This window comes from Salvelinus sp. IW2-2015, linkage group LG27 (genome assembly GCF_002910315.2).
Source record: "Salvelinus sp. IW2-2015 linkage group LG27, ASM291031v2, whole genome shotgun sequence".
Taxonomy (NCBI): domain Eukaryota; kingdom Metazoa; phylum Chordata; class Actinopteri; order Salmoniformes; family Salmonidae; genus Salvelinus; species Salvelinus sp. IW2-2015.
This window is the reverse complement of record NC_036867.1, coordinates 2,340,782-2,362,085: the sequence shown is the minus strand read 5'-3', so window position 1 is coordinate 2,362,085 and position 21,304 is coordinate 2,340,782. Positions and strand designations below refer to the sequence as shown.

Sequence of the window (21,304 nt, the reverse complement as noted above, 5' to 3'; positions counted from 1 at the left end):
GGCTTTCGACCTTCGTCTCTCCCGAGCCCGTACGGGAGTTGTAGCAATGAGACAAGATAGTAATTACTAGCGATTGGATACCACGAAAATTGGGGAGAAAATGGGATAAAATAAATTTAAAAAAATATAAATAAAATAATAAGTGATATCCGTATCGCCGTAGACTACACCACTGCTGTCATCCTTACCTCCAAGCGTTTATTCAAGTTAGATAATCTTTGGATGCCGACAGCAATCGTACCATTGGAAGACATAGCTTGGACTGTACACTACAAAAGCCAATTCTTGCTCTTTTCCCTCGATCCATCAAACACATTTGGTGTATCATCATAGTGGTCTCTGACTTGTGTTCAGACTCGCTCAGGTGGAACAAACTTAAACTATGCCTTTTTTCAATGCTGATTTGAATGTCATTCAGTAAATAGAGAAGTGCCAAATATGATTGTTTTGCAAACATCCTTTCTGAATTTAAAAGTAATCCTCGAAGTAATCATCTAGTTTTTCAAAACTATCTGTAATCTGATTTACAATATTTTAGCTGGTAATGTAACGATTACAATTACCGGTTTTTGTAATCCCTTACTTGTAACGGATTACATGTAATCCGTTACTCCCCAACCCTGCCAGGCCAGAGCAGCATCACAGAGTGAGCTTCATCTTAGAGCAGACATTTTTTATTTTTTTATTTTATTTCACCTTTATTTAACCAGGTAGGCCAGTTGAGAACAAGTTCTCATTTACAACTGCGACCTGGCCAAGATAAAGCAAAGCAGTGCGACACAAACAACAACACAGAGTTACACATGGAATAAACAAACGTACAGTCAATAACACAATAGATGGGAAAAAATCTATATACAGTGTGTGCAAATGGCGTGAGGAGGTAAGGCAATAAATAGGCCATAGTAGCGAGTAATTACAATTTAGCAAAGAACACTGGAGTGATAGATGTGCAGATGATGATGTGCAAGTAGAAATAATGGTGTGCAAAAGAGCAGAAAAGTCAATATAAACAATATGGGGATGAGGTAGGTAGATTGGGTGGGCTAATTACAGATGGGCTGTGTACAGCTGCAGTGATTGGTAAGCCGATTAGATAGCTGATGCTTAAAGTTAGTGAGGGAGATATAAGTCTCCAACTTCAGTGATTTTTGCAATTCGTTCCAGTCATTGGCAGAAGAGAACTGTAAGGAAAGGCGGCCAAATGAGGTGTTTGCTTTGGGGATGACCTGTGAAATATACCTGCTGGAGCGCGTGCTATGGGTGGGTGTTGTTATCGTGACCAGTGAGCTGAGATAAGGCGGAGCTTTACCTAGCAAAGACTTATAGATGACCTGGAGCCAGTGGGTCTGGCGACGAATATGTAGCGAGGGCCAGCCGACGAGAGCATACAGGTCGCAGTGGTGGGTGGTATATGGGGCTTTGGTGACAAAACGGATGCCACTGTGATAGACTACATCCAGTTTGCTGAGTAGAGTGTTGGAGGCTATTTTGTAAATGACATCGCCGAAGTCGAGGATCGGTAGGATAGTCAGTTTTACGAGGGTAAATTTGGCAGCGTGAGTGAAGGAGGCTTTGTTGCGAAATAGGCCATAATAAGCCGATTCTAGATTTAATTTTGGATTGGAAATGTTTAATATGAGTCTGGAAGGAGAGTTTACAGTCTAGCCAGACACCTAGGTATTTGTAGTTGTACACATATTCTAAGTCAGAACCGTCCAGAGTAGTGATGCTAGTCGGGCGGGTGGGTGCGGGCAGCGATCGGTTGAAAAGCATGCATTTAGTTTTACTAGCGTTTAAGAGCAGTTGGAGGCCACGGAAGGAGAGTTGTATGGCATTGAAGCTCGTTTGGAGGTTTGTTAACACAGTGTCCAAAGAAGGGCCAGATGTATACAGAAGGGTGTCGTCTGCGTAGAGGTGGATCAGGGAATCACCCGCAGCAAGAGCGACATCGTTGATATATACAGAGATAAGAGTCGGCCCGAGAATTGAACCCAGTGGTACTCCCATAGAGACTGCCAGAGGTCCGGACAACAGGCCCTCCGATTTGACACACTGAACTCTATCTGAGAAGTAGTTAGTGAACCACATACAGATAGGCAAGGACACAGTGTGTCACACACAGTCATATCATATCATACTCATATCGGCAGTCAGGTTAAAGTTCACACGGACTCTCATTCTCACGCAGTACTTTGTACCGTAGTGGATGGAAGTCTATTGATCATAGACACATCCAGGGTATTGTTCTAGACTGGTATCTTGTCTGCTTTAGACAGTAACAAAGCCTTAAACTTGAGATTTTCATGTACTCAATATTGGTAGAATATTTAGTCTGTGTTAAATAAGCATTTGATGAGACATCTTTCTCTTTAGACATTAATGAAGTAGTTTAAAGAAAATAACCTGCATAAAACCTTTCATTAGTGATTGAATGGGAGAGAGGATAGAAGAGTTTGGCACCCAGTGAGTGGAGATGCAGCCAAAGATTCGATAATCATTTTGTTAGCAAATTACTCAGTGCTTTCAACACAAACACACACACACACACACACACACACACACACACACACACACACACACACACACACACACACACACACACCCATGTTCAATTTGTTCAGTGTAGATGTGATAGCTGATGCCAGTGACGACTGTTTATCTTGTCAACTTTGACGTCAAAGGGTAATGCCTCTCAGACAAAACGCGTTCGTTACTCATTCTGCCAGTTTACTGTTTCCCATCTTACATTTTTAAAGTGTATTGAGGTCCTTTTTTAATGTACTTTGACTAAAGTTTTACTTGTCCTGTGTTCAAGGTGCCGCTCAGCCTGATCAGGAAGCAGTAGAGGAGGGGGAGGAGCCTAACTATGAGGAGATCGTCCAGAGCATCCTACAGGAGGTCGTCAACACCGTTGTTGGAGGTAAGAGTCACTCTATGGATCTGAAATCAGATTTCTGTCTGTGGTCAGTTAAGTCAGGGTTTCCCAAACTCGGTCCTGAACCCAGCAGTACACAGCTGATTCAAATCGTCAAAACTTGATGAGAAGTTTGTTATTTGAATCAGCTGTGTATTTCTACGGCAAAAACCAAAACATGCACCCAGGGGTGGGGGAGTTTTTCTGATACAAATCATTTTCGAATGAAAATTTGTTGAAGTCCAGAGTTTAGAAGTTACTATGTGTTAGCTTTTTTGTCCTTCCTAGAGAGAGCGAGAGTTGTGTGTCTCAGTGCTATTTTGACCCCTGCATACTAAACCACTCCAAAGGGCAATGCCTGAAACCTGCTCGTATGTGTTCAGATGCCATGGAGTCCGCTGGTGAGACCGAGCTGCCCACAGAGGTCACGGAACCTGCTAAGGTCATCAATGAGGTTATCACCAAGGCAACAGCGATCACAGAGGTCACAGAGATGGTAGAAGACGAGGGGGACAGCGAGAACGTCCACGCCAACGGAATCCCCGGCACGCCCATCTCTGCCAGCTTCCCTCCGTCGCTGCCCGATGACAGGCTGTCTGTCTCCTCTAGTGATACACAGGTGAGCGGGACTGACCTGACTGTCACCTTGGTTACACACTCCGCTCAACAAAGTAGTTTTGTGCTAGCCTGGGTGTCTGTCAGTCTGTCTGTTTTAGCAGAAGAATATAACTGTTATTGCCATTTGTTTTGCGTTTTTAAAGTGTTAATCAATTTGTAAAAAGGAAATTGGAAAGTCATTGGTAACATGAGGAATTTAAGCGAGTCCATGAGGGGAGGAGCTATTCAATCAATCTCTGTGCTACTGCAGATCAAAGTGTCTGTCTGCCAGTCTGCTGGGGTTGATTCCAACATGATTAATAGATACTCTAACATCTCCTCTCTTTTCAGCTTCTCAGGTTATTATAAGTAAGTCTGAGCACTGGATGTAATTATCTATGATTACAGTCTTACATGATCAAGGTTGAACAGATCTGCAATAAGAACTATTTTATTTCAAAGTCTTTGTGTCAAGTGGAAAATACATTTTTGATCACAAGTAATGATAATTTACTCTTGAGCCTTGATTAAAAGTTTTTGATGTTGATCATCTGTTTGTGTTTCTGCATTAGGAGTCGGGAGCGACCACAGGCCCAGTACCAGGTGCTAAGTTCTCCCATATTCTCCAGAAGGATGCCTTCCTAGTGTTTAGATCGCTCTGCAAGCTGTCCATGAAGCCTCTGTCAGATGGTCCCCCAGACCCAAAGTAAGATGAGTTCTTGTATCGGAACGCTTATGATGGTTTTGTTTAAGATAATTGAATAGAGGAACAGTAGCTATAGTGCCTTAGTAAGTAGCATATTACAGGTTTATTTCTGGAGTGTGTTCCTTAGTTGAGTCATGCCTCGTGGAGTGTAGCCTAGTTATTATTAGTGGGGAGTGTTTTGACGGTTTGTGTGTGTGTTTGTATGAAGCATCACTCAGCTGATTATTGGTTCTGGATCACTTCTTGTGCTCCTGCAGTTAAACAGCCTTCCTCTTCCTGTTTCCTCTCCCTCTTTTGAACATAATATATATATATATATATATATATATATATACAGTTGAAGTCGGAAGTTTACAAACACTGAGGTTGGAATCATTAAAACTTGTTTTTCAACCACTCCACAAATTTCTTGTTAACAAACTATAGTTTTGGCAAGTCAGTTAGGACATCTACTTTGTGCATGACACAAGTAATTTTTCCAACAATTGTTTACAGACAGATTATTTCACTTATAATTCATTGTATCACAATTCCAGTGGGTCAAAAGTTTACATACGCTAAGTTGACAGTGCTTTTAAACAGTTTAGAAAATTCCAGAAAATGATGTCATGACTTTAGACGCTTCGGATAGGCTAATTGACATCATTTTAGTCAATTGGAGGTGTACCTGTGGATGTATTTCAAGGCCTTCCTTCAAACTCAATGCCTCTTTGCTTGACATCATGGGGAAATCAAAAGAAATCAGCCAAGACTTCAGAAAAGAAATTGTAGACCTCCACAAGTCTGGTTCATCCTTGGGAGCAATTTCCAAATGCCTGAAGGTACCACATTCATCTGTACAAACAATAGTATGCAAGTACAAACAATAGTATGCAAGTATAAACACCATGGGACCACGCAGCCATCATACTGCTCAGGAAGGAGACGCGTTCTGTCTCCTAGAGATGAACGTACTTTGGTGCGAAAAGTGCAAATCAATCCCAGGAAAACAGCAAAAGGAACTTGTGAAGATGCTAGAGGAAACAGTACAAAGTATCTATATCCACAGTAAAACGAGTCCTATATCGACATAACCTGAAAGGCCGCTCAGCAAGGAGAAGCCACTGCTCCAAAACCGCCATATAAAAAGCCAGACTACAGTTTGCACATGCACATGGGGACAAAGATTGTAACTTTTTGGAGAAATGTCCTCTGCGTCTGATGAAACAAAAATAGAACTGTTTGGCCTATAATGACCATCGTTATGTTTGGAGGAAAAGGGGAGGCTTGCAAGCCAAAGAACACCATCCAACCGTGAAGCATGTGTGTGTGCAGCATCATGTTGTGGGTTGCTTTGCTGCAGGAGGGACTGGTGCACTTCAAAAATAGATGCATCATGAGGAAGGAAATTAGTCGATATATTGAAGCAATATCTCAAGACATCAGTCAGGAAGTTAAAGCTTGGTCGCAAATGGGTCTTCCAAATGGACAATGACCCCAAGCATACTTCCAAAGTTGTGGCAAACTAGCTTAAGGACAACAAAGTCAAGGTATTGAGTGGCCATCACCAAGCCTTGACCTTCAATCCTATAGAACATTTTTGGGCAGAACTGAAAAAGCGTGTGCGAGCAAGGAGACCTACAAACCTGACTCAGTTACACCAGCTCTGTCAGGAGGAATTGGCCAAAATTCATCCAAATTATTGTGGGAAGCTTGTTTAAAGGCTCCCCGAAATGTTTGACCCAAGTTAAACAATTTAAAGGCAATGCTACCAAATACTAATTGAGTGTATGTAAACTTCTGACCCACTGGAATTGTGATACAGTGAATTATAAGTGAAATAATCTGTCTGTAAACAATTGTTGGGAAAATGCCTTGTGTCATGCACAAAGTAGATGTTCTAACCGACTTACCAAAACTATATTTTGTTAACAAGAAATTTGTGGAGTGGTTGTAAAACGAGTTTTAATGACTCCAGCCTGTATGTAAACTTCCGACTTCAACTGTATGTATATGTGTGTGTGTAATCTGATTTTGCCTCCCTACAAGTGAGATCACATTTGGGTTTTCTACAGTATGTTTTGCTGAGCCTGTTACAGGCGAAGAGGCATTTGATTTGCTTAATCTGATAGCTGTGTTTACATAACAGGATTTCCTGATTCTGGTTTCTATATGGTAACTCAATTCTGACTGTTTCAGTCTCCCATCTCTATCATTCTTCCCATGAGCTTTGTGGACTAACACTCTGCTCTGTTCTGATGGTGTTGTCGGGATTCTATCTCAGAACACAAGAGAGACGTTCCATCCAGACAATGGTGGCATGGAACCCTGTTGATCACGGGCTGTTGTCAGACGGGACTGAGAGGAAGGCGGTGTCATCACAGGCAGGGCTGTGCTAAGTGTCTGTCAGACAGAAAGCCTTTTCATCCACAGAGATTTAGTCCATGACTGGCCCAGGTGATAACCCTGATAAAGACAGCTTGCTGTCTAAACGTTGGTAAATGAATCATTGCATCGGAGCTACTAGTGTGCAGATTTAGCCTTTCTTTGAAAGATACCCGGATGACACACAGGAGACCTGCTTTATCTGGAGATCAGCTGTAAATCTCACAACAGATGCTTTGAACTCAGTCTTTTTATGGATTAGAAAGACTAAATCAGTATTGAATCCTGCTGTTGTAATTAGTTAATAAAGGATTCAAGTTTTGTGTATTTGGCTTGCTATTTTTGTTACCTTAAATTCACTTTAAGGAAGCAGACAAAAGTCACGAAGTCACACTGCACCGTAGCCCCCTCTTTAGCCCTGGGCTAAGGGAGATTTTAGCCCTGGGCTAAGGGAGATTTTAGCACGGGGCTAAGCGATTGTTCACATATTCTAAAGTGGGCAAGCACCATCCTTATCCCAGGGTTAGCTGGTCCTGCTAGCAGGGTTAGCACTGACTTTTCAGGGCTAGCCTCAGAAACATGGTGCCAAAATAGCAATTGTGAAACGGGGTCCAGAACAATGCATAGAATTTTCTCTGTTCAATCACAAAAGCTGCACTTTCACTAAATTTGCATTTGCTTTTGATGCCTCTGATGAGTTCTGCACGGTATTTTAATAAGTACATTTATACTATTTCATCCTCCCATCTGAGGGCCAAAACCTGACAAAAAACGAAATACTTTAATCTGTGCAAGAACATTGGTTGCTATGGCGTGGAAGATGTGTTCCACGATAGATGCGCTAGTGGAGTAGAACTCCTCTAGCGGGTCGTGGAACACACCTTCCACGTCGTTCATTGGTTATCCCTTAAATTTACCACGGCTAAGGGCTGTTCTTATGCTTGACGCAACGCGGAGTGCCTGGATACAGCCCTCAGCCATGGTATATTGGCCATATACCACACACCCCAGAGGTCTTGTTGCTATTATAAACTGGTTACCAACATAATCGACCAGTAAAAAAAATGTTTTTGTCATATCCATGGTATACGGTCTGATATACCACGGCTTTCAGCCAGTCAGCTTTCAGGGCTCGAACCACCCGGTTTATAATTGGATATAGCTATCCATGATAATAATATTGTTGCATGATTTCGCTTTGGATCTGAAAGGTTGATGTCTCTTCAGTGCACAGCATTCGCTGCACAGGGGCGATATCACATGTCAAAAGTTTCTGTACTTACTTTACTATTTATATTTTTGACTACGTTTACTTTTACTTCACTACATTCCTTAAGAAAAGAATGTACTTTTTACTCCATACATTTTCCATGACACCCAAAAGTGCTCGTTACATTTTAATACTTAGCAGGACAGGAAAATGGTCCAATTCACACACTTATCAAGAGAACATCCCTGTTAATTCCTACTGCCTGATCTGGTGGACTCGCTGAACACGTGCTTCATTTGTATTATGTCTGGGTGTTGGAGTGTGCCCCTAGCTATCTGTAAACAAATAACAAACTGAAGATTGTGCCGTCTGTTTTGCTTAATATAAGGAATTTGAAATGATTTATACTTTGATACTTAAGTATATATTAGCAATTACATTTACTTTAGATTTTTAGGTATATTTAAAACCACATACTTTTACTCAAGTAGTATTTTACTGGGTGACTTTCACTTTTACTTGAGTCATTTTCTATTACGGTATCTCAAGTATGACAGTTGAGTACTTTTTCCACCACTGGTAGCATGTGTGTTTGTCCGTAAGCCCAAGGCTTTGGAATACAAGTGTGAAACCTCAGCCCAGGGCTAAAGCTTAGCCCAGGGTTAACACATGCTTGCGTGAATGCAGGATAAGCTAGCCTGGGGCCGATCTTGGTCCGGGGCCAGTCTTTGTCAGGGCCAGTCTTTGTCCAGGGCCAGTCTTTGTCCAGGGCCAGTCTTTGTCAGGGCCAGTCTTTGTCCAGGGCCAGTCTTTGTCCAGGCCAGTCTTAGCCCGGGGCTAAGAACAATGCAGTGGGATAAGGCCTAAAGTGAGTCAACAGTGAAATGGTTTCATACCCCAAGGCTGCATGGCATGCTCAGTTCAACCCACTGACTATGAACAACACACACACACACACACACACACACAAATGATTTATGGTTAGCATATAAAAAGACATTTCAAACATTCAAAACCCTAGGTCATCGGTCTTGTTGTTCATGGCTCAGTTATTAGATGTTTTGTTCAAATTGTTGATTTGTTATTGTACTGAGAATTTGCATTTTGGTTGCACACACTTCCCCTTTCCAGGCCAAGCTGAAATGATAAAGTTGTGTCAGGTTTCCTCTGCGCTCCATGCGCCTGGGGAGAATCAGGCCATATTTCTGTGAGTCAGAGAAGCAGTTCCATATTTCTGTATACTACATTTAATATCAGTCTGTCTGTGGAGGAGGGCTAGGGAGCATTACAGAGAAGAGAGGAAGTCAGTCAGAGCAAATAAGATTACAAAAAAATCTGTTGGGTTCCTACTTCTCCATCATATAGCTGTTCAGAAATATGGGTCGGACTAGATTGAGACAGTATGGACACTATACTATAATGATCTATTGTGCAGATGCCCTACCTACAGTGTAACAGATAGTTTCTGTATGAATTGTGTTGATCTATTTTTGGAAGTATTATTGGAACTGGTAAAACAGCACCAGCACCCACACATCTACAATAGCTAGCTCAGGCTCTTAGTATAAAGGAGGACATTAGGTGGACATACTCTGAGCCCCTCACTGCCATCAGACCATTAGGATCCTCAGTCAGTTGTGGGTCAATCAGGAAGTGCTGCTAATAACTGATGAGTCAGATGGTGATTCACAGTACACACACAGCACTCTTCTTGCTAATGTGCAATCATGACCATAATGAATAAATTAAGGTTATGGGGGTCCAGGGGCATGCCCCCCCCCCCTCCCGTTGTTTTATTTTTGTGGAACAACTGGGAGAAGTTCACCTCTGGTGACTTTTTAAAATAGCATTCTACTCAAATGCATGAAAATGTAATTATGTTGACACCATCTGAAATATAACTGATGCGCGCCACTGCACTGTAGGAAGATGTGGAGCAAGCGGCTGTGCGCTCTTGGCATGCTAGCTGTTCCCAAAGACTTCCAGTCATTGCGCTAACGCTAGTTACCAACTTCCTTTAAACTGTACAGTTGTGGCCAAAAGTTTTGAGAATGACACAAATATTAATTTCCACAAAGTGGAAGTGTCAAAGGCTTTTATTGACAATTACATGAAGTTGATGCAAAGAGTCAATATTTGCAGTGTTGGCCCTTCTTTTTCAAGACCTCTGCAATCCGCCCTGGTATGCTGTCAATTAACTTATGGGCCACATCCTGACTGATGGCAGCCCATTCTTGCATAATCAATGCTTGGAGTTTGTCAGAATTTGTGGGGTTTTGTTTGTCCACCCGCCTCTTGAGGATTGACCACAAGTTTTCAATGGAATTAAGGTCTGGGGAGTTTCCTGGCCATGGACCCAAAATATCGATGTTTTGTTCCGTGAGCCACTTAGTTATCACTTTTGCCTTATGGCAAGGTGCTCCATCATGCTGGAAAAGGCATTGTTTGTCACCAAACTGTTCCTGGATGGTTGGGAGAAGTTGCTCTCGGAGGATGTGTTGGTACCATTCTTTATTCATGGCTGTGTTCTTAGGCAGAATTGTGAGTGATCCCACACCCTTGGCTGAGAAGCAACCCCACACATGAATGGTCTCAGGATGCTTTACTGTTGGCATGACACAGGACTGATGGTAGCGCTCACCTTGTCTTCTCCGAACAAGCTATTTTCCGGATGCCCCAAACAATCGGAAAGGGGATTCATTAGAGAAAATGACTTTACCCCAGTCCTCAGCAGTCCAATCCCTGTACCTTTTGCAGAATATCAGTCTGTCCCTGATGTTTTTCCTGGAGAGAAGTGGCTTCTTTGCTGCACTTCTTGACACCAGGCCACCCTCCAAAAGTCTTCGCCTCACTGTGCTTGCAGATGCACTCACACCTGCCTGCTGCTATTCCTGAGCTAGCTCTGTACTGGTGGTGCCCAGATCCCGCAGCTGAATCACCTTTAGGAGACGGTCCTGGCGCTTGCTGGACTTTCTTGGGCGCCCTGAAGCCTTCTTCACAACAATTGAACCGCTCTCCTTGAAGTTCTTGATGATCCGATAAATGGTTGATTTAGGTGCAATCTTACTGGCAGCAATATCCTTGCCTGTGAAGCCCTTTTTGTGCAAAGCAATGATGACGGCACGTGTTTCCTTGCGGGTAACCATGATTGACAGAGGAAGAACAATGATTCCAAGCACCACCCTCCTTTTTGAAGCTTCCAGTCTGTTATTCGAACTCAATCAGCATGACAGAGTGATCTCCAGCCTTGTCCTCATCAACACTCACACCTGTATTAACGAGAGAATCACTGACATGTCAGCTGGTCCATTTGTGGCAGGGCTGGAATGCAGTGGAAATGTTTTTGGGCGATTCAGTTCATTTGCATGGCAAAGAGGGACTTTGCAATTATTTGCAATTCATCTGATCACTCTTCATAACATTCTGGAGTATATGCAAATTGCCCTCATACAAACTGAGGTAGCAGACTTCTCAAAACTTTTGGCCATGACTGTACTCAGACATAAAAATGGTATCCATGAGTTCTTCTGGGTAAGTAGAAAAAAGTGCTTAATTGCCAAAATCTCACACTATCCCTTTAAAAGTGTGTCTCCAAAAAATAATAAGAGGCCAGCAAAGATGTATGAATATAGGGGAAACACTGAAATCCAACACCTGTTACACTTGAATGTTATAAGTTTGACTCAACGCCCCTGTCTCTTTCCTCCCAGGTCCCACGAGCTGCGCTCCAAGGTGCTGTCCCTCCAGCTGCTCCTGTCCATACTGCAGAACGCTGGGCCCATCTTCAAGACCAACGAGATGTTCATCAACGCCATCAAGCAGTACCTGTGTGTGGCGCTGTCTAAGAACGGTGTCTCCTCTGTCCCTGAAGTCTTTGAGCTCTCGCTCTCCATCTTCCTCACCCTCCTTTCCCACTTCAAGACCCACCTCAAGATGCAGATCGAGGTACCTGACTTTTGGTTGTTCCTCTGTCGCAAAAGGGTTAGCTGCTGATTTAGTTTTTTTGTTCCAGAAAGTGTCTGTGCAAACCAAGCTACCTGACAAGCTATTATCTTCAAATAGGATTTTCCTTCCTGTCTCAAAGTCACATAAACCCTATATTCCTCCATATTCCTCCACACTTGCTCTCCATCTAGTCCCCCTCACCTTCTGTTGTCCTACTTGAAAACCTATAAATATGCAGGTCAAGACACTATTCTGTTCCTGAATAGCTGTCTTATCCCTCTATTTGCCAATCTCTCCTGTTCCCGCTTCCAATGTTGTAAATCTGTCATGCCTCTCAAATATTGACATACTGACATTTCTCAATACAGCAGGCTGACAAAGGTGATTCGTGGGAGATGAAGTTTATTACATGGCACAGTAATGTAGTTCTGCCTCAGTGTGTTTCAGTATTACCTGTTAGCTGTTGCTTCTGATTAATAGTCCACTTCCACAGTTGTCTGGCTGTAATATTTCCTCATCTTGAAGTTGATGACTTAATCTGCTTGCCACTGTTTGTGGCCAACAGTCTTTTCTGGAGACGGATGTTGTTCGTTGAGATGTTATGATTTCATAGTTGAGCTTTCGGTTTGCAGTGAGATGTATGTGTTTATGGATTTGTTACATTGGATAGTTCTGTTAATGAAGATACAAAATGCTTTTTTCATCTTGACCTCTTCTTGCTACCCTTATTTGTTTCCCTGAGCTTTAACTGTCATGGTTTGTTTCACTGTGCAGGTGTTCTTCAAGGAGATTTTCCTGTATATTCTGGAGACGTCAACAAGCTCCTACGACCATAAATGGATGGTTATACAGACCCTAACCAGAATATGTGCAGGTGAGTGTGTGGTGTGAATTTTAAATGCTATCTGTGGTACAGCGCATCAATCCCTATTACAAGTCAAGTACCAACTGTCCCTCATCTCTCTCCTCCCTCAGATGCCCAGGGTGTGGTGGATATCTATGTGAATTATGATTGTGACTTGAATGCTGCTAATATCTTTGAGAGGCTGGTGAATGACCTGTCGAAGATCGCACAGGGCCGGGCAGGCCACGAGCTCGGTACAACACCAATCCAGGTAAGACTGACCAATGGCCACTGTCTTTCTCTGTATTGGATAAATGTACAGTATATTGCTTTAAAGTTGTCATAACATTGCGGTAACATTTCTCTATTCCCGCCAGGAGTTGACCCTGAGGAAGAAAGGCCTGGAGTGTCTGGTGTCCATCTTGAAGTGTATGGTGGAGTGGAGTAAGGACCAGTATGTCAACCCCAACTCCCAGACCAGCCTTGGTAAGAGACTGACCAAACTACAGTGACTTTAGCCACATAGTTACACTGAAGCTGATGGGGACTGATGCACCACTGGGTGTTTGATTTAGGTCCTGAGGAAAACTGTTTAGCAATTCTTCAAGTGCACCGTTGTGCCTGCTCCTTTGTGGTTACCAGAAAGAGGAAAGTGTTTGGATGTGTAGAGTCCAGTACTCAAGTACCTGGAGTATAGTTGAGATATCTACATTGCTCTGGCATCGTATGCTCCACATCAGAAATGGTGACACGCTTGTCTGTGTGTTTAACATATGTATAGTGGATTCTTTCAGACTACGGGCAAAAGGGAAACGGCCAAGCTATGCCAGGGCTTTATTCTCAGTCAAACCAGCCTCGGGTTAACTGGAGTTAGAGGGAAGAGTGGTGTTCATCAGTACAGCTGTAGCATAGTCCCTGAGATTAGCGATTAGCATTCATCAGTAGCCTACAGCTTATACAGACCCTGAAAGGAAAGGCTAATTCAATAATGTACCCAGGCTAATACACCAGAGCAGGGAAGGCTAACTCGATACCCTGAGCCTGCTGATGATGAAAAGCCCTGGTGCGACAGACGGAGCCCCTGTCAGTGCTCCTGGATTAGACCCTTTTCTTCAGAGTGAGGTGAGGGGAATCATTCCTGTTAAAGGAGAATAGAGGGCTCTAACCAAGGGGGAAAGGGGGGCTTTAATGGAAGCTGGGAAAGAGGACTTTAACGAAGGCAGGGAAGTTGAGGCTCTGAGAGCGTTGCCAGATATCTCCACATATCCCCTCAGAGAGGATACACAGCGCTAGCCTCAGGCTACCTTCTGGCACTCAGAGCGCTAACTCTACCAAGGCACGGAAGGCAGCTGAATTCACAAACAACCACTGCTAGAGGGGACGTCACCATGCCAAAGTACAGCTAGTGCCAACTCATTTAGTGACAATGCTGAAGAAAAGTAGACAAATTTGAGTCTAAAACATATGACGTATTGGCTGCTAAAAGCGTATTGTTACGCTTTTAGGTTACTTCAAACAAAATATGTTTTTCTGAGTCAGTGAAAGTGTATCCTTATTATGCTATTTTCCATGTAGATAGCTCAGCTAATGCATATCATTTGTTGTTCTAAAAATATGTTTTACATCCTTACATAGATAATACTGCTCTACTCTCCACTTTCTCTTAATTCTGGTCTATCTCTTTGTTCTCTGGTTGTACTGATCTGACATCACAGGAAGAGCAGGTAACGGTACAAAGTTGTGGAGTGTTTGATAGACTGGTTGCTGTAGCAACAGTAGGAGTCATTGGGCCTAGATTAGAGGGTGGAGGGGGCTACGCTGACTGTGTGTAGTACTGTGGGTGTTAGACACCTTGTCTTCCTTTCATTTGCAAAGTCTTCTGTTATTTGCCTTAGAACACTGTAGATTCTGGATAGATTTGGAGCACAGCTCTATGTACATTTGAAATACATCTGACTAGAATAAGTTGTTATTCTAACCAGTTTTTCCCACACATGTTTCTATGAGAGCTTTGCTACCTACCCTGGCTGTGACCTTCCCTCCCTCGGCGGATCCACCCGTCTCCCCCACCCTGCTGTCCCCCTCCTCCCCCACCCTGGCTGTTGCCACCCTCCTCCCCCACCCTGGCTGTGCCACCCTCCTCCCCCTACCCTGGCTGTGCCACCCTCCTCCCACCCACCCTGGCTGTGCCACCCTCCTCCCTACCCTGGCTGTCCCCCCCACCCTGTGTCTGCTCTCTGAAGCTGTTGATTAAATGAAGCACACTGCCAGCTCCATTACCCTGATGGTGTCCTGAATGTTTTACAGAGTTTCCTGATGGTAATAAGATCCTTTACAATGTCTGTTACAGCCAGGTATGCAACCACCATGGACCTGATTCACCCACAGAACAGTAGCATCAGACCTGTTAGGCTGCTCTGCTCTGTCCTGTCCCTTCAGGCCGTACACAACACCCTGCGCTACCTCCATGTTACATTACTGCACACTGCTTCAACTGCTGCCTGGTTTATTAAATAACAACCTTTTTAATGTGTGTGGTATGTACTGTCAGGCTCTCACAGCAGATTAATTACACCGACAACTGGCTCAGGTTCATCACGTTGTCTTTCTCTTCTGCAGTGCGATGGCCTCCCTATTCGCAATCCCCAGAGGACGGTCTATAAACTATAGCTTGACCCCTAATGACTAAAGAAGTTGCCTTGCCTGAAGACTGTGCTGGTGACTGATTGCGTTGATCCTACACTCAACTGACAGTGTTTGCTATCTTCTTCAGACCGAATTGTTGTTCAATGTTCTTCTCCTCCGTCCAGGTCAGAGAGAAGCCGTCGGGCAGGGACCAATGAGACGATAGGCCCCGGAGCCCATCTTCAACCGAATCGGAAGCATCAAACTCGCTGACTCCCGCCTCGGTCGGCATCGAGTTGTACACGATGTAGGACAGACAACCCGAGCGTTGAGGTCTCAACAAAGAGGGTCATTCGAGCAGGGCATTGACCTGTACCAGACTGTGTGTTTATATGCTATACCTGAATGTTATTATCTTGCTGTATAGAGAAAAAAACATAGAATAAAAATTCCACAACAATCAGACTGTTTATACCTGAATTATAATCACCTTAGTTACTGCAAATACTAATACATTGTACTAATAACCTGAATATATTCACAATTACTAAACATCCCTGAAAATATCATTGTACTGTAATTACCTGATATATTCACCTGTACTGAATACCTGAATATATTCACTATGTATCTGTATACTGAATTATACCTTGTACTAGTCATATATACTTTACGATACTGATAATTACCATATACTTAACGAATTTCACTTGTACTGTATACCTGAATATATTCACCTTGTACTGAATACTGAATATATTCACCTTGTACTGTTAGCCTGACTTACTACCTGAATATATCACCTTGTATTGGAGAACCTGAATATATTCACCTTGTACTGTATACCTGAATATATTCACCTTGTACTGAATACCTGAATATATTCACCTTGTACTGTATAGACAGCTGAATATATTCACACCCAGGGTTGCACAATGCCAGTCATTTTAGTGAGGGATGTTGTCCTGCTAGTTTTCATTTCTCCCTGGCACATAATTGATCAATTAATGCCATTGATTAATTAGCCAATTACTAATTAATTCATTACTGTAATTAGGACAAAATATACATATATACTGGCTCTGGAGGGACACTTCCTCCTCCACCTTACTAAACATATTTAGGTGACCTTACGTAGCAGGTTAGGAGAATTAGCTAAAGGTTATGAAAAGGGTTCGGGTTTGGGTTAGCGAAAATGAAAGAAAATTTAACTTTTGATGTCAATTTGACAAAATTTGTATCCCTAGACATAACCCTGTTCTCTGTTCTGTGGTCAGGTTCAACAAGAAACCAAAGAGGGGCATCCAGTACCTCCAGGAGCAAGGTATGCTGGGAACCACCCCGGAGGACCTCGCTCAGTTCCTGCACCAGGAGGAGAGGCTGGACTCGGTAAAGAACCGTCTTAAATCTGTTTACCCAATCTACTTCAGTGAACTGCATTTCATTGAACTTGTGCAGGTCCAAATAAACAAATACCCACTCTAGCTCATTCAGCTCTTCCCTCTGTCAACCTTTTACCTGCTGACCTGTCGATTGTGGAGTAGAGTGGTTGATCGGAGCAGCTAATAGAGATCCGAATAGCAAATACACAAATACCCACTCTAGCTCATTAAACTCTCGGTTCACACATTTGGCTCTCTCACCCGGCCTCCTCACAGCTGCAGGCCCAAAGGAGAACATATCCATCCCATAGAAACATGAAGGCACTTATCTCCTAATGTTGAACCGCCAACATTACCCTCCCACTCCAAGACAATTCCCGCATCCCGAGCGCACTTCAATGTTTATTTTAACGAGTGAAGCACTCTCCCGGTTGATTGGCTGGCCTCGAGGGGGGCTCGGTGCGGTGGTAATCTGCATTAAAGAGCGTTCATAACATCTGCTTTGGAACAAGAGGCCCTCAAACAGACAGCCAGAGAGTCTGACAGAGCGGGGAGAATAGAGCACAGAGGAGTGACTGACTGAAACATGTATTTAACACATCAACACTCCTGTTTACTGAAAACAGAGTCCTTTCCTCTCCGTGTGCTGTGTCTCTGAAGTTAATTGTCAGGACAATATGTGTTAATTGACTTCCAATGAGAAGCACATGCATTAGGAAAAAATCATTATCTATTGATTGAATTCAACATCAATGCCTCTCTCGGCCTATCTCTATCCCCTTCTGTCCCTCTCTTTTCATCCCTCTCTCTCACTCTCCCTCTGTCTTCCTCTCTCTCTTCCTTCCTCTCAGACTCAGGTGGGTGAGTTCCTGGGGGACAATGATCGCTTCAATAAAGAGGTCATGTATGCCTATGTGGACCAGATGGACTTCCAGGGCAAAGACTTTGTCTACGCTCTCAGAACATTCCTCGAGGGCTTCCGTCTCCCGGGAGAGGCTCAGAAGATCGACAGGCTCATGGAGAAATTTGCTGCTAGATATCTGGAATGCAATCAGGGGTGAGTGTGGAGTGGTGTGGACTGCCATGGGCATTGTGGAATCTTAGACTTAGAAGAAGACTTCATTTGTGATGTCAAGTACATTGAATGGCAACAATCAGATTGCTCTCTATTTATGAATCTTTATTAAATCATAATCAAATCAAAGTTTATTGGTTGGATAGAGTTGCAGGTGTCTCGCAAATAAAATAGAAATAGGCAAATAAACTAAACAAGAAATCAAGAAAAGACAGAATGGGTTAAAATGAACAATTCAGAGTAGAAATACTAGTTTAATTCTACTAGTCTAGCACAACCAGTCATACACTATTGTTTCATCTCTGTTATGTTTATCTTCTCTCTCCACTCCTCTCTATCTCTTCAGGCAAACTGAGTTTGCAAGTGCAGACACTGCGTACGTCCTTGCCTACTCAATCATTATGTTGACAACAGACCTTCATAGTCCGCAGGTAAGACAACAGCCTGTTTTTGGAAAGATGAACTGAGAGAAACAATCACCTGAGCTGCACTTAGCTTCAACAGAAGACCTTCAGCAGTGGCACATGGGGAATGTCAATGCTAGCTATTTCAGACAGACAACAGTGGACAGACAGAGTAGGCAGGCAGACAGACAGTGTAACAAATCTCATCTTTTACTTTTCAAAGGTTAAGAACAAGATGACTAAAGAACAATACATCAAGATGAACAGAGGGATCAACGACAGCAAGGATCTACCGGAGGAGTATCTGTCGGCCATCTACGACGAGATCGCAGGGAAGAAGATCGCTATGAAGGGGACCAAGGAAATTACTCTGAAATCCAACAAGCACAGTGAGTATCTCTGTTCCTCTGTGTTTGCTAGCACAACAATGTCATTACAGACTGAAATTGAGCGTGTCAGATATGACTTTGTTTAAGACATGAAACGCCTATTTTGAGGCGTAATGGATCTTTGCAAATGATCAGCTTTATATTTAACTGACGAGTCATTTCATCTGATATCTTTGTGGGGGATCATAGAATTATCATCACAATCAAAGAGATATAAATGGGATTGAGATGTAGTTTGATTAGATTGGGTTACTGATCAGTGGAAAAGTTTGAGATAGTGTCTGTTGTTCAACGGGGAAAGTTTCCTCTTCAGTTGGAGATAGTGTCTGTTGTTCAGTGGGGAAAGTTTCCTCTTCAGTTGGAGATAGTGTCTGTTGTTCAGGGGAAAGTGCTTCTTCAGTTGGAATAGTGTCTGTTGTTCAGTGGGGAAAGTTTCCTCTTCAGTTGAGATAGTGTCTGTTGTTCAGTGGGGAAAGTGTCTTCTTCAGTTGAGATAGTGTCTGTGTTCAGTGGGGAAAGTGTCCTCTTCAGTTGGAGATAGTGTCTGTTTCAGTGGGAAAGTTTCCTCTTCAGTTGGAGATAGTGTCTGTTTGTCGAAGGGAAAGTTTCTCTTCAGTTGGAGATAGTGTCTGTTGTTCAGTGGAATGTCCCTTTCAGTTGGAGATAGTGTCTGTTTGTTCGAAGAGGAAGTTTCCTCTTCAGTTGGAGATAGTGTCTGTCAAAGAGGAACGTTTCTTCTTCAGTTGGAGATAGTGTCTGTTGTTCAGTGGGGAAAGTTTCCTCTTCAGTTGGAGATAGTGTCTGTTGTTCAGTAGGGAAAGTTTCCTCTTCAGTTGGAGATGTATATTTGTTGTGTTTGTGCAGGTGGCTTCCTCTCGTCTACTTTATAATCTGCACTCGTCTGAAAACACAACATGTAGGAAGCCTTGTATCGGATCCTGGATCAGGTGTGGCCAGTGAGAAGCAGAGTGGGTTTGTTCATGCTACGACTTTACTTCTGTTTCTGGATCAGGTGTGGCCAGTGAGAAGCAGAATGGGTTTGTTCATACTATGACTTTACTTCTGTTTCTGTATCAGGTGTGGCCAGTGAGAAGCAGAGTGGGTTTGTTCATGCTATGACTTTACTTCTGTTTCTGGATCAGGTGTGGCCAGTGAGAAGCAGAGTGGGTTTGTTCATGCTATGACTTTACTTCTGTTTCTGGACCAGGTGTGGCCAGTGAGAAGCAGAGTGGGTTTGTTCATGCTATGACTTTACTTCTGTTTCTGGACCAGGTGTGGCCAGTGAGAAGCAGAGGCGGCTGCTATATAATGTAGAGATGGAGCAGATGGCTAAGACAGCCAAGGCCCTGATGGAGGCAGTCAGTCACGTCCAGGCTCCCTTCACCAGCGCCACACACCTGGAGCACGTCAGACCCATGTTCAAGCTGGCCTGGACCCCGTTCCTAGCAGCCTTCAGTGTGGGCCTCCAGGACTGTGACGATACTGAGGTGGCTTTTCTCTGTCTGGAGGGAATACGCTTTGCCATCCGGATAGCCTGCATCTTCACCATACAGGTAGTTTATCTAGCACGGTAACACTGTATGTGTTCACTGAGGATTAATATGAGTTAAATGAAAGGGATGAGGGGCTATGAATCAAAAGGTGAAATGGTGTGTTTTCCAAAGATAGCATGCTCCGAAACTTAATGGAGATAGTACTGCAGGACTGAATATGGTCTCTCTCTCTCACACACACACAGCTTGAGCGGGATGCGTATGTGCAGGCCCTGGCACGGTTCACCCTGCTCACAGCCAGCTCTGGCATCACTGAGATGAAGCAGAAGAACATCGACACCATCAAGACTCTCATCACCGTCGCCCACACAGACGGAAACTACCTGGGCAACTCCTGGCACGAGGTCTGGACATACTGCCAACGTCTAGTAATCAGTATTAGCCACTATAGTATCGCTGTCAGTATTGCTGTCGTAAGCTATATTGCTTCATTTTGTCTCCATTTTTCTTTATTTTCGATATAAAAATATGTTTCTCTCTCAACTAATTAAGACTAGTGAATAGATATTTGCAAAAACAATCCTAACTAAGGCTGGCTTTACACAATCAGTCTTTTGACCAATCACATCAGCTCTTTTGACGCGTGTGTAAATGCAGCCTTATTGAATGTATGGGTGACTGTATGCCCCCACATCCCTCCCCCGTCCTACAGATAATGAAGTGTATCAGTCAGTTGGAGCTGGCCCAGCTGATCGGGACGGGGGTGAAGGCCAGGTACATCTCAGGGACGGTTCGGGGGAAAGAGGGCTTCATCACCAGCACCAAGGAGCAGAGCAACGATGAATACCTGGGCCTGGGTCAGCGCTTATCACTTTAATACATGTTCTGGTTCTAAACTGGTTAAATAAACTGTAGTTAACAAGCCGGTGATGTGCTTGACTATACAACATGTTTGACTCTGGAGATGCTTGGTATGATGCTTGATGCTGGAGATGTGACTGACTGTCCTGTGGTCCACAGCAGGTGGGACAGTAGACCGGAAGCAGATCCTCAGTATCCAGGAGTCCATAGGAGAGACCAGCTCCCAGAGTGTGGTGGTGGCTGTGGACAGGTAGTTACTGTAGTAGTCTCTTATAGATCCTGCTCTATTACCTCGGACTGGTTTGGGGTCTTAGCTCTGCCATTGTTCTATCATGTGAATGAATGTACTGTATATGTCATGTAGATGTGACCATGGTCTTGTTCTTGCAGAATATTCACAGGTTCTACCAGACTGGATGGTAATGCAATTGGTGAGTGTTCTAAATRSYAACTGAATTCAATTACAGTATTTGATCACGTCCTTARCRGATG

The 21,304-nt window shown here is 43.4% G+C and overlaps 1 protein-coding gene across 1 annotated transcript in view; it reads left to right on the top strand.

Annotated features, from left to right (window-relative positions):
* LOC111953855 (brefeldin A-inhibited guanine nucleotide-exchange protein 1) overlaps positions 1 to 21,304 on the top strand; it is a 49,835-nt gene that overhangs the window by 7,885 nt on the left and 20,646 nt on the right. Inside the window, exons 6-22 of the mRNA XM_070435660.1 lie at positions 2,819 to 2,923; positions 3,301 to 3,536; positions 4,087 to 4,220; positions 11,505 to 11,739; positions 12,514 to 12,613; positions 12,715 to 12,854; positions 12,961 to 13,069; positions 15,520 to 15,580; positions 16,486 to 16,597; positions 17,442 to 17,647; positions 18,012 to 18,096; positions 18,293 to 18,458; positions 19,731 to 20,011; positions 20,197 to 20,355; positions 20,664 to 20,808; positions 20,972 to 21,062; positions 21,203 to 21,243. Coding sequence (XP_070291761.1) covers positions 2,819 to 2,923; positions 3,301 to 3,536; positions 4,087 to 4,220; positions 11,505 to 11,739; positions 12,514 to 12,613; positions 12,715 to 12,854; positions 12,961 to 13,069; positions 15,520 to 15,580; positions 16,486 to 16,597; positions 17,442 to 17,647; positions 18,012 to 18,096; positions 18,293 to 18,458; positions 19,731 to 20,011; positions 20,197 to 20,355; positions 20,664 to 20,808; positions 20,972 to 21,062; positions 21,203 to 21,243 — 2,406 coding nt within the window. The remainder of the gene's footprint in view (positions 1 to 2,818; positions 2,924 to 3,300; positions 3,537 to 4,086; positions 4,221 to 11,504; positions 11,740 to 12,513; positions 12,614 to 12,714; positions 12,855 to 12,960; positions 13,070 to 15,519; positions 15,581 to 16,485; positions 16,598 to 17,441; positions 17,648 to 18,011; positions 18,097 to 18,292; positions 18,459 to 19,730; positions 20,012 to 20,196; positions 20,356 to 20,663; positions 20,809 to 20,971; positions 21,063 to 21,202; positions 21,244 to 21,304) is intronic.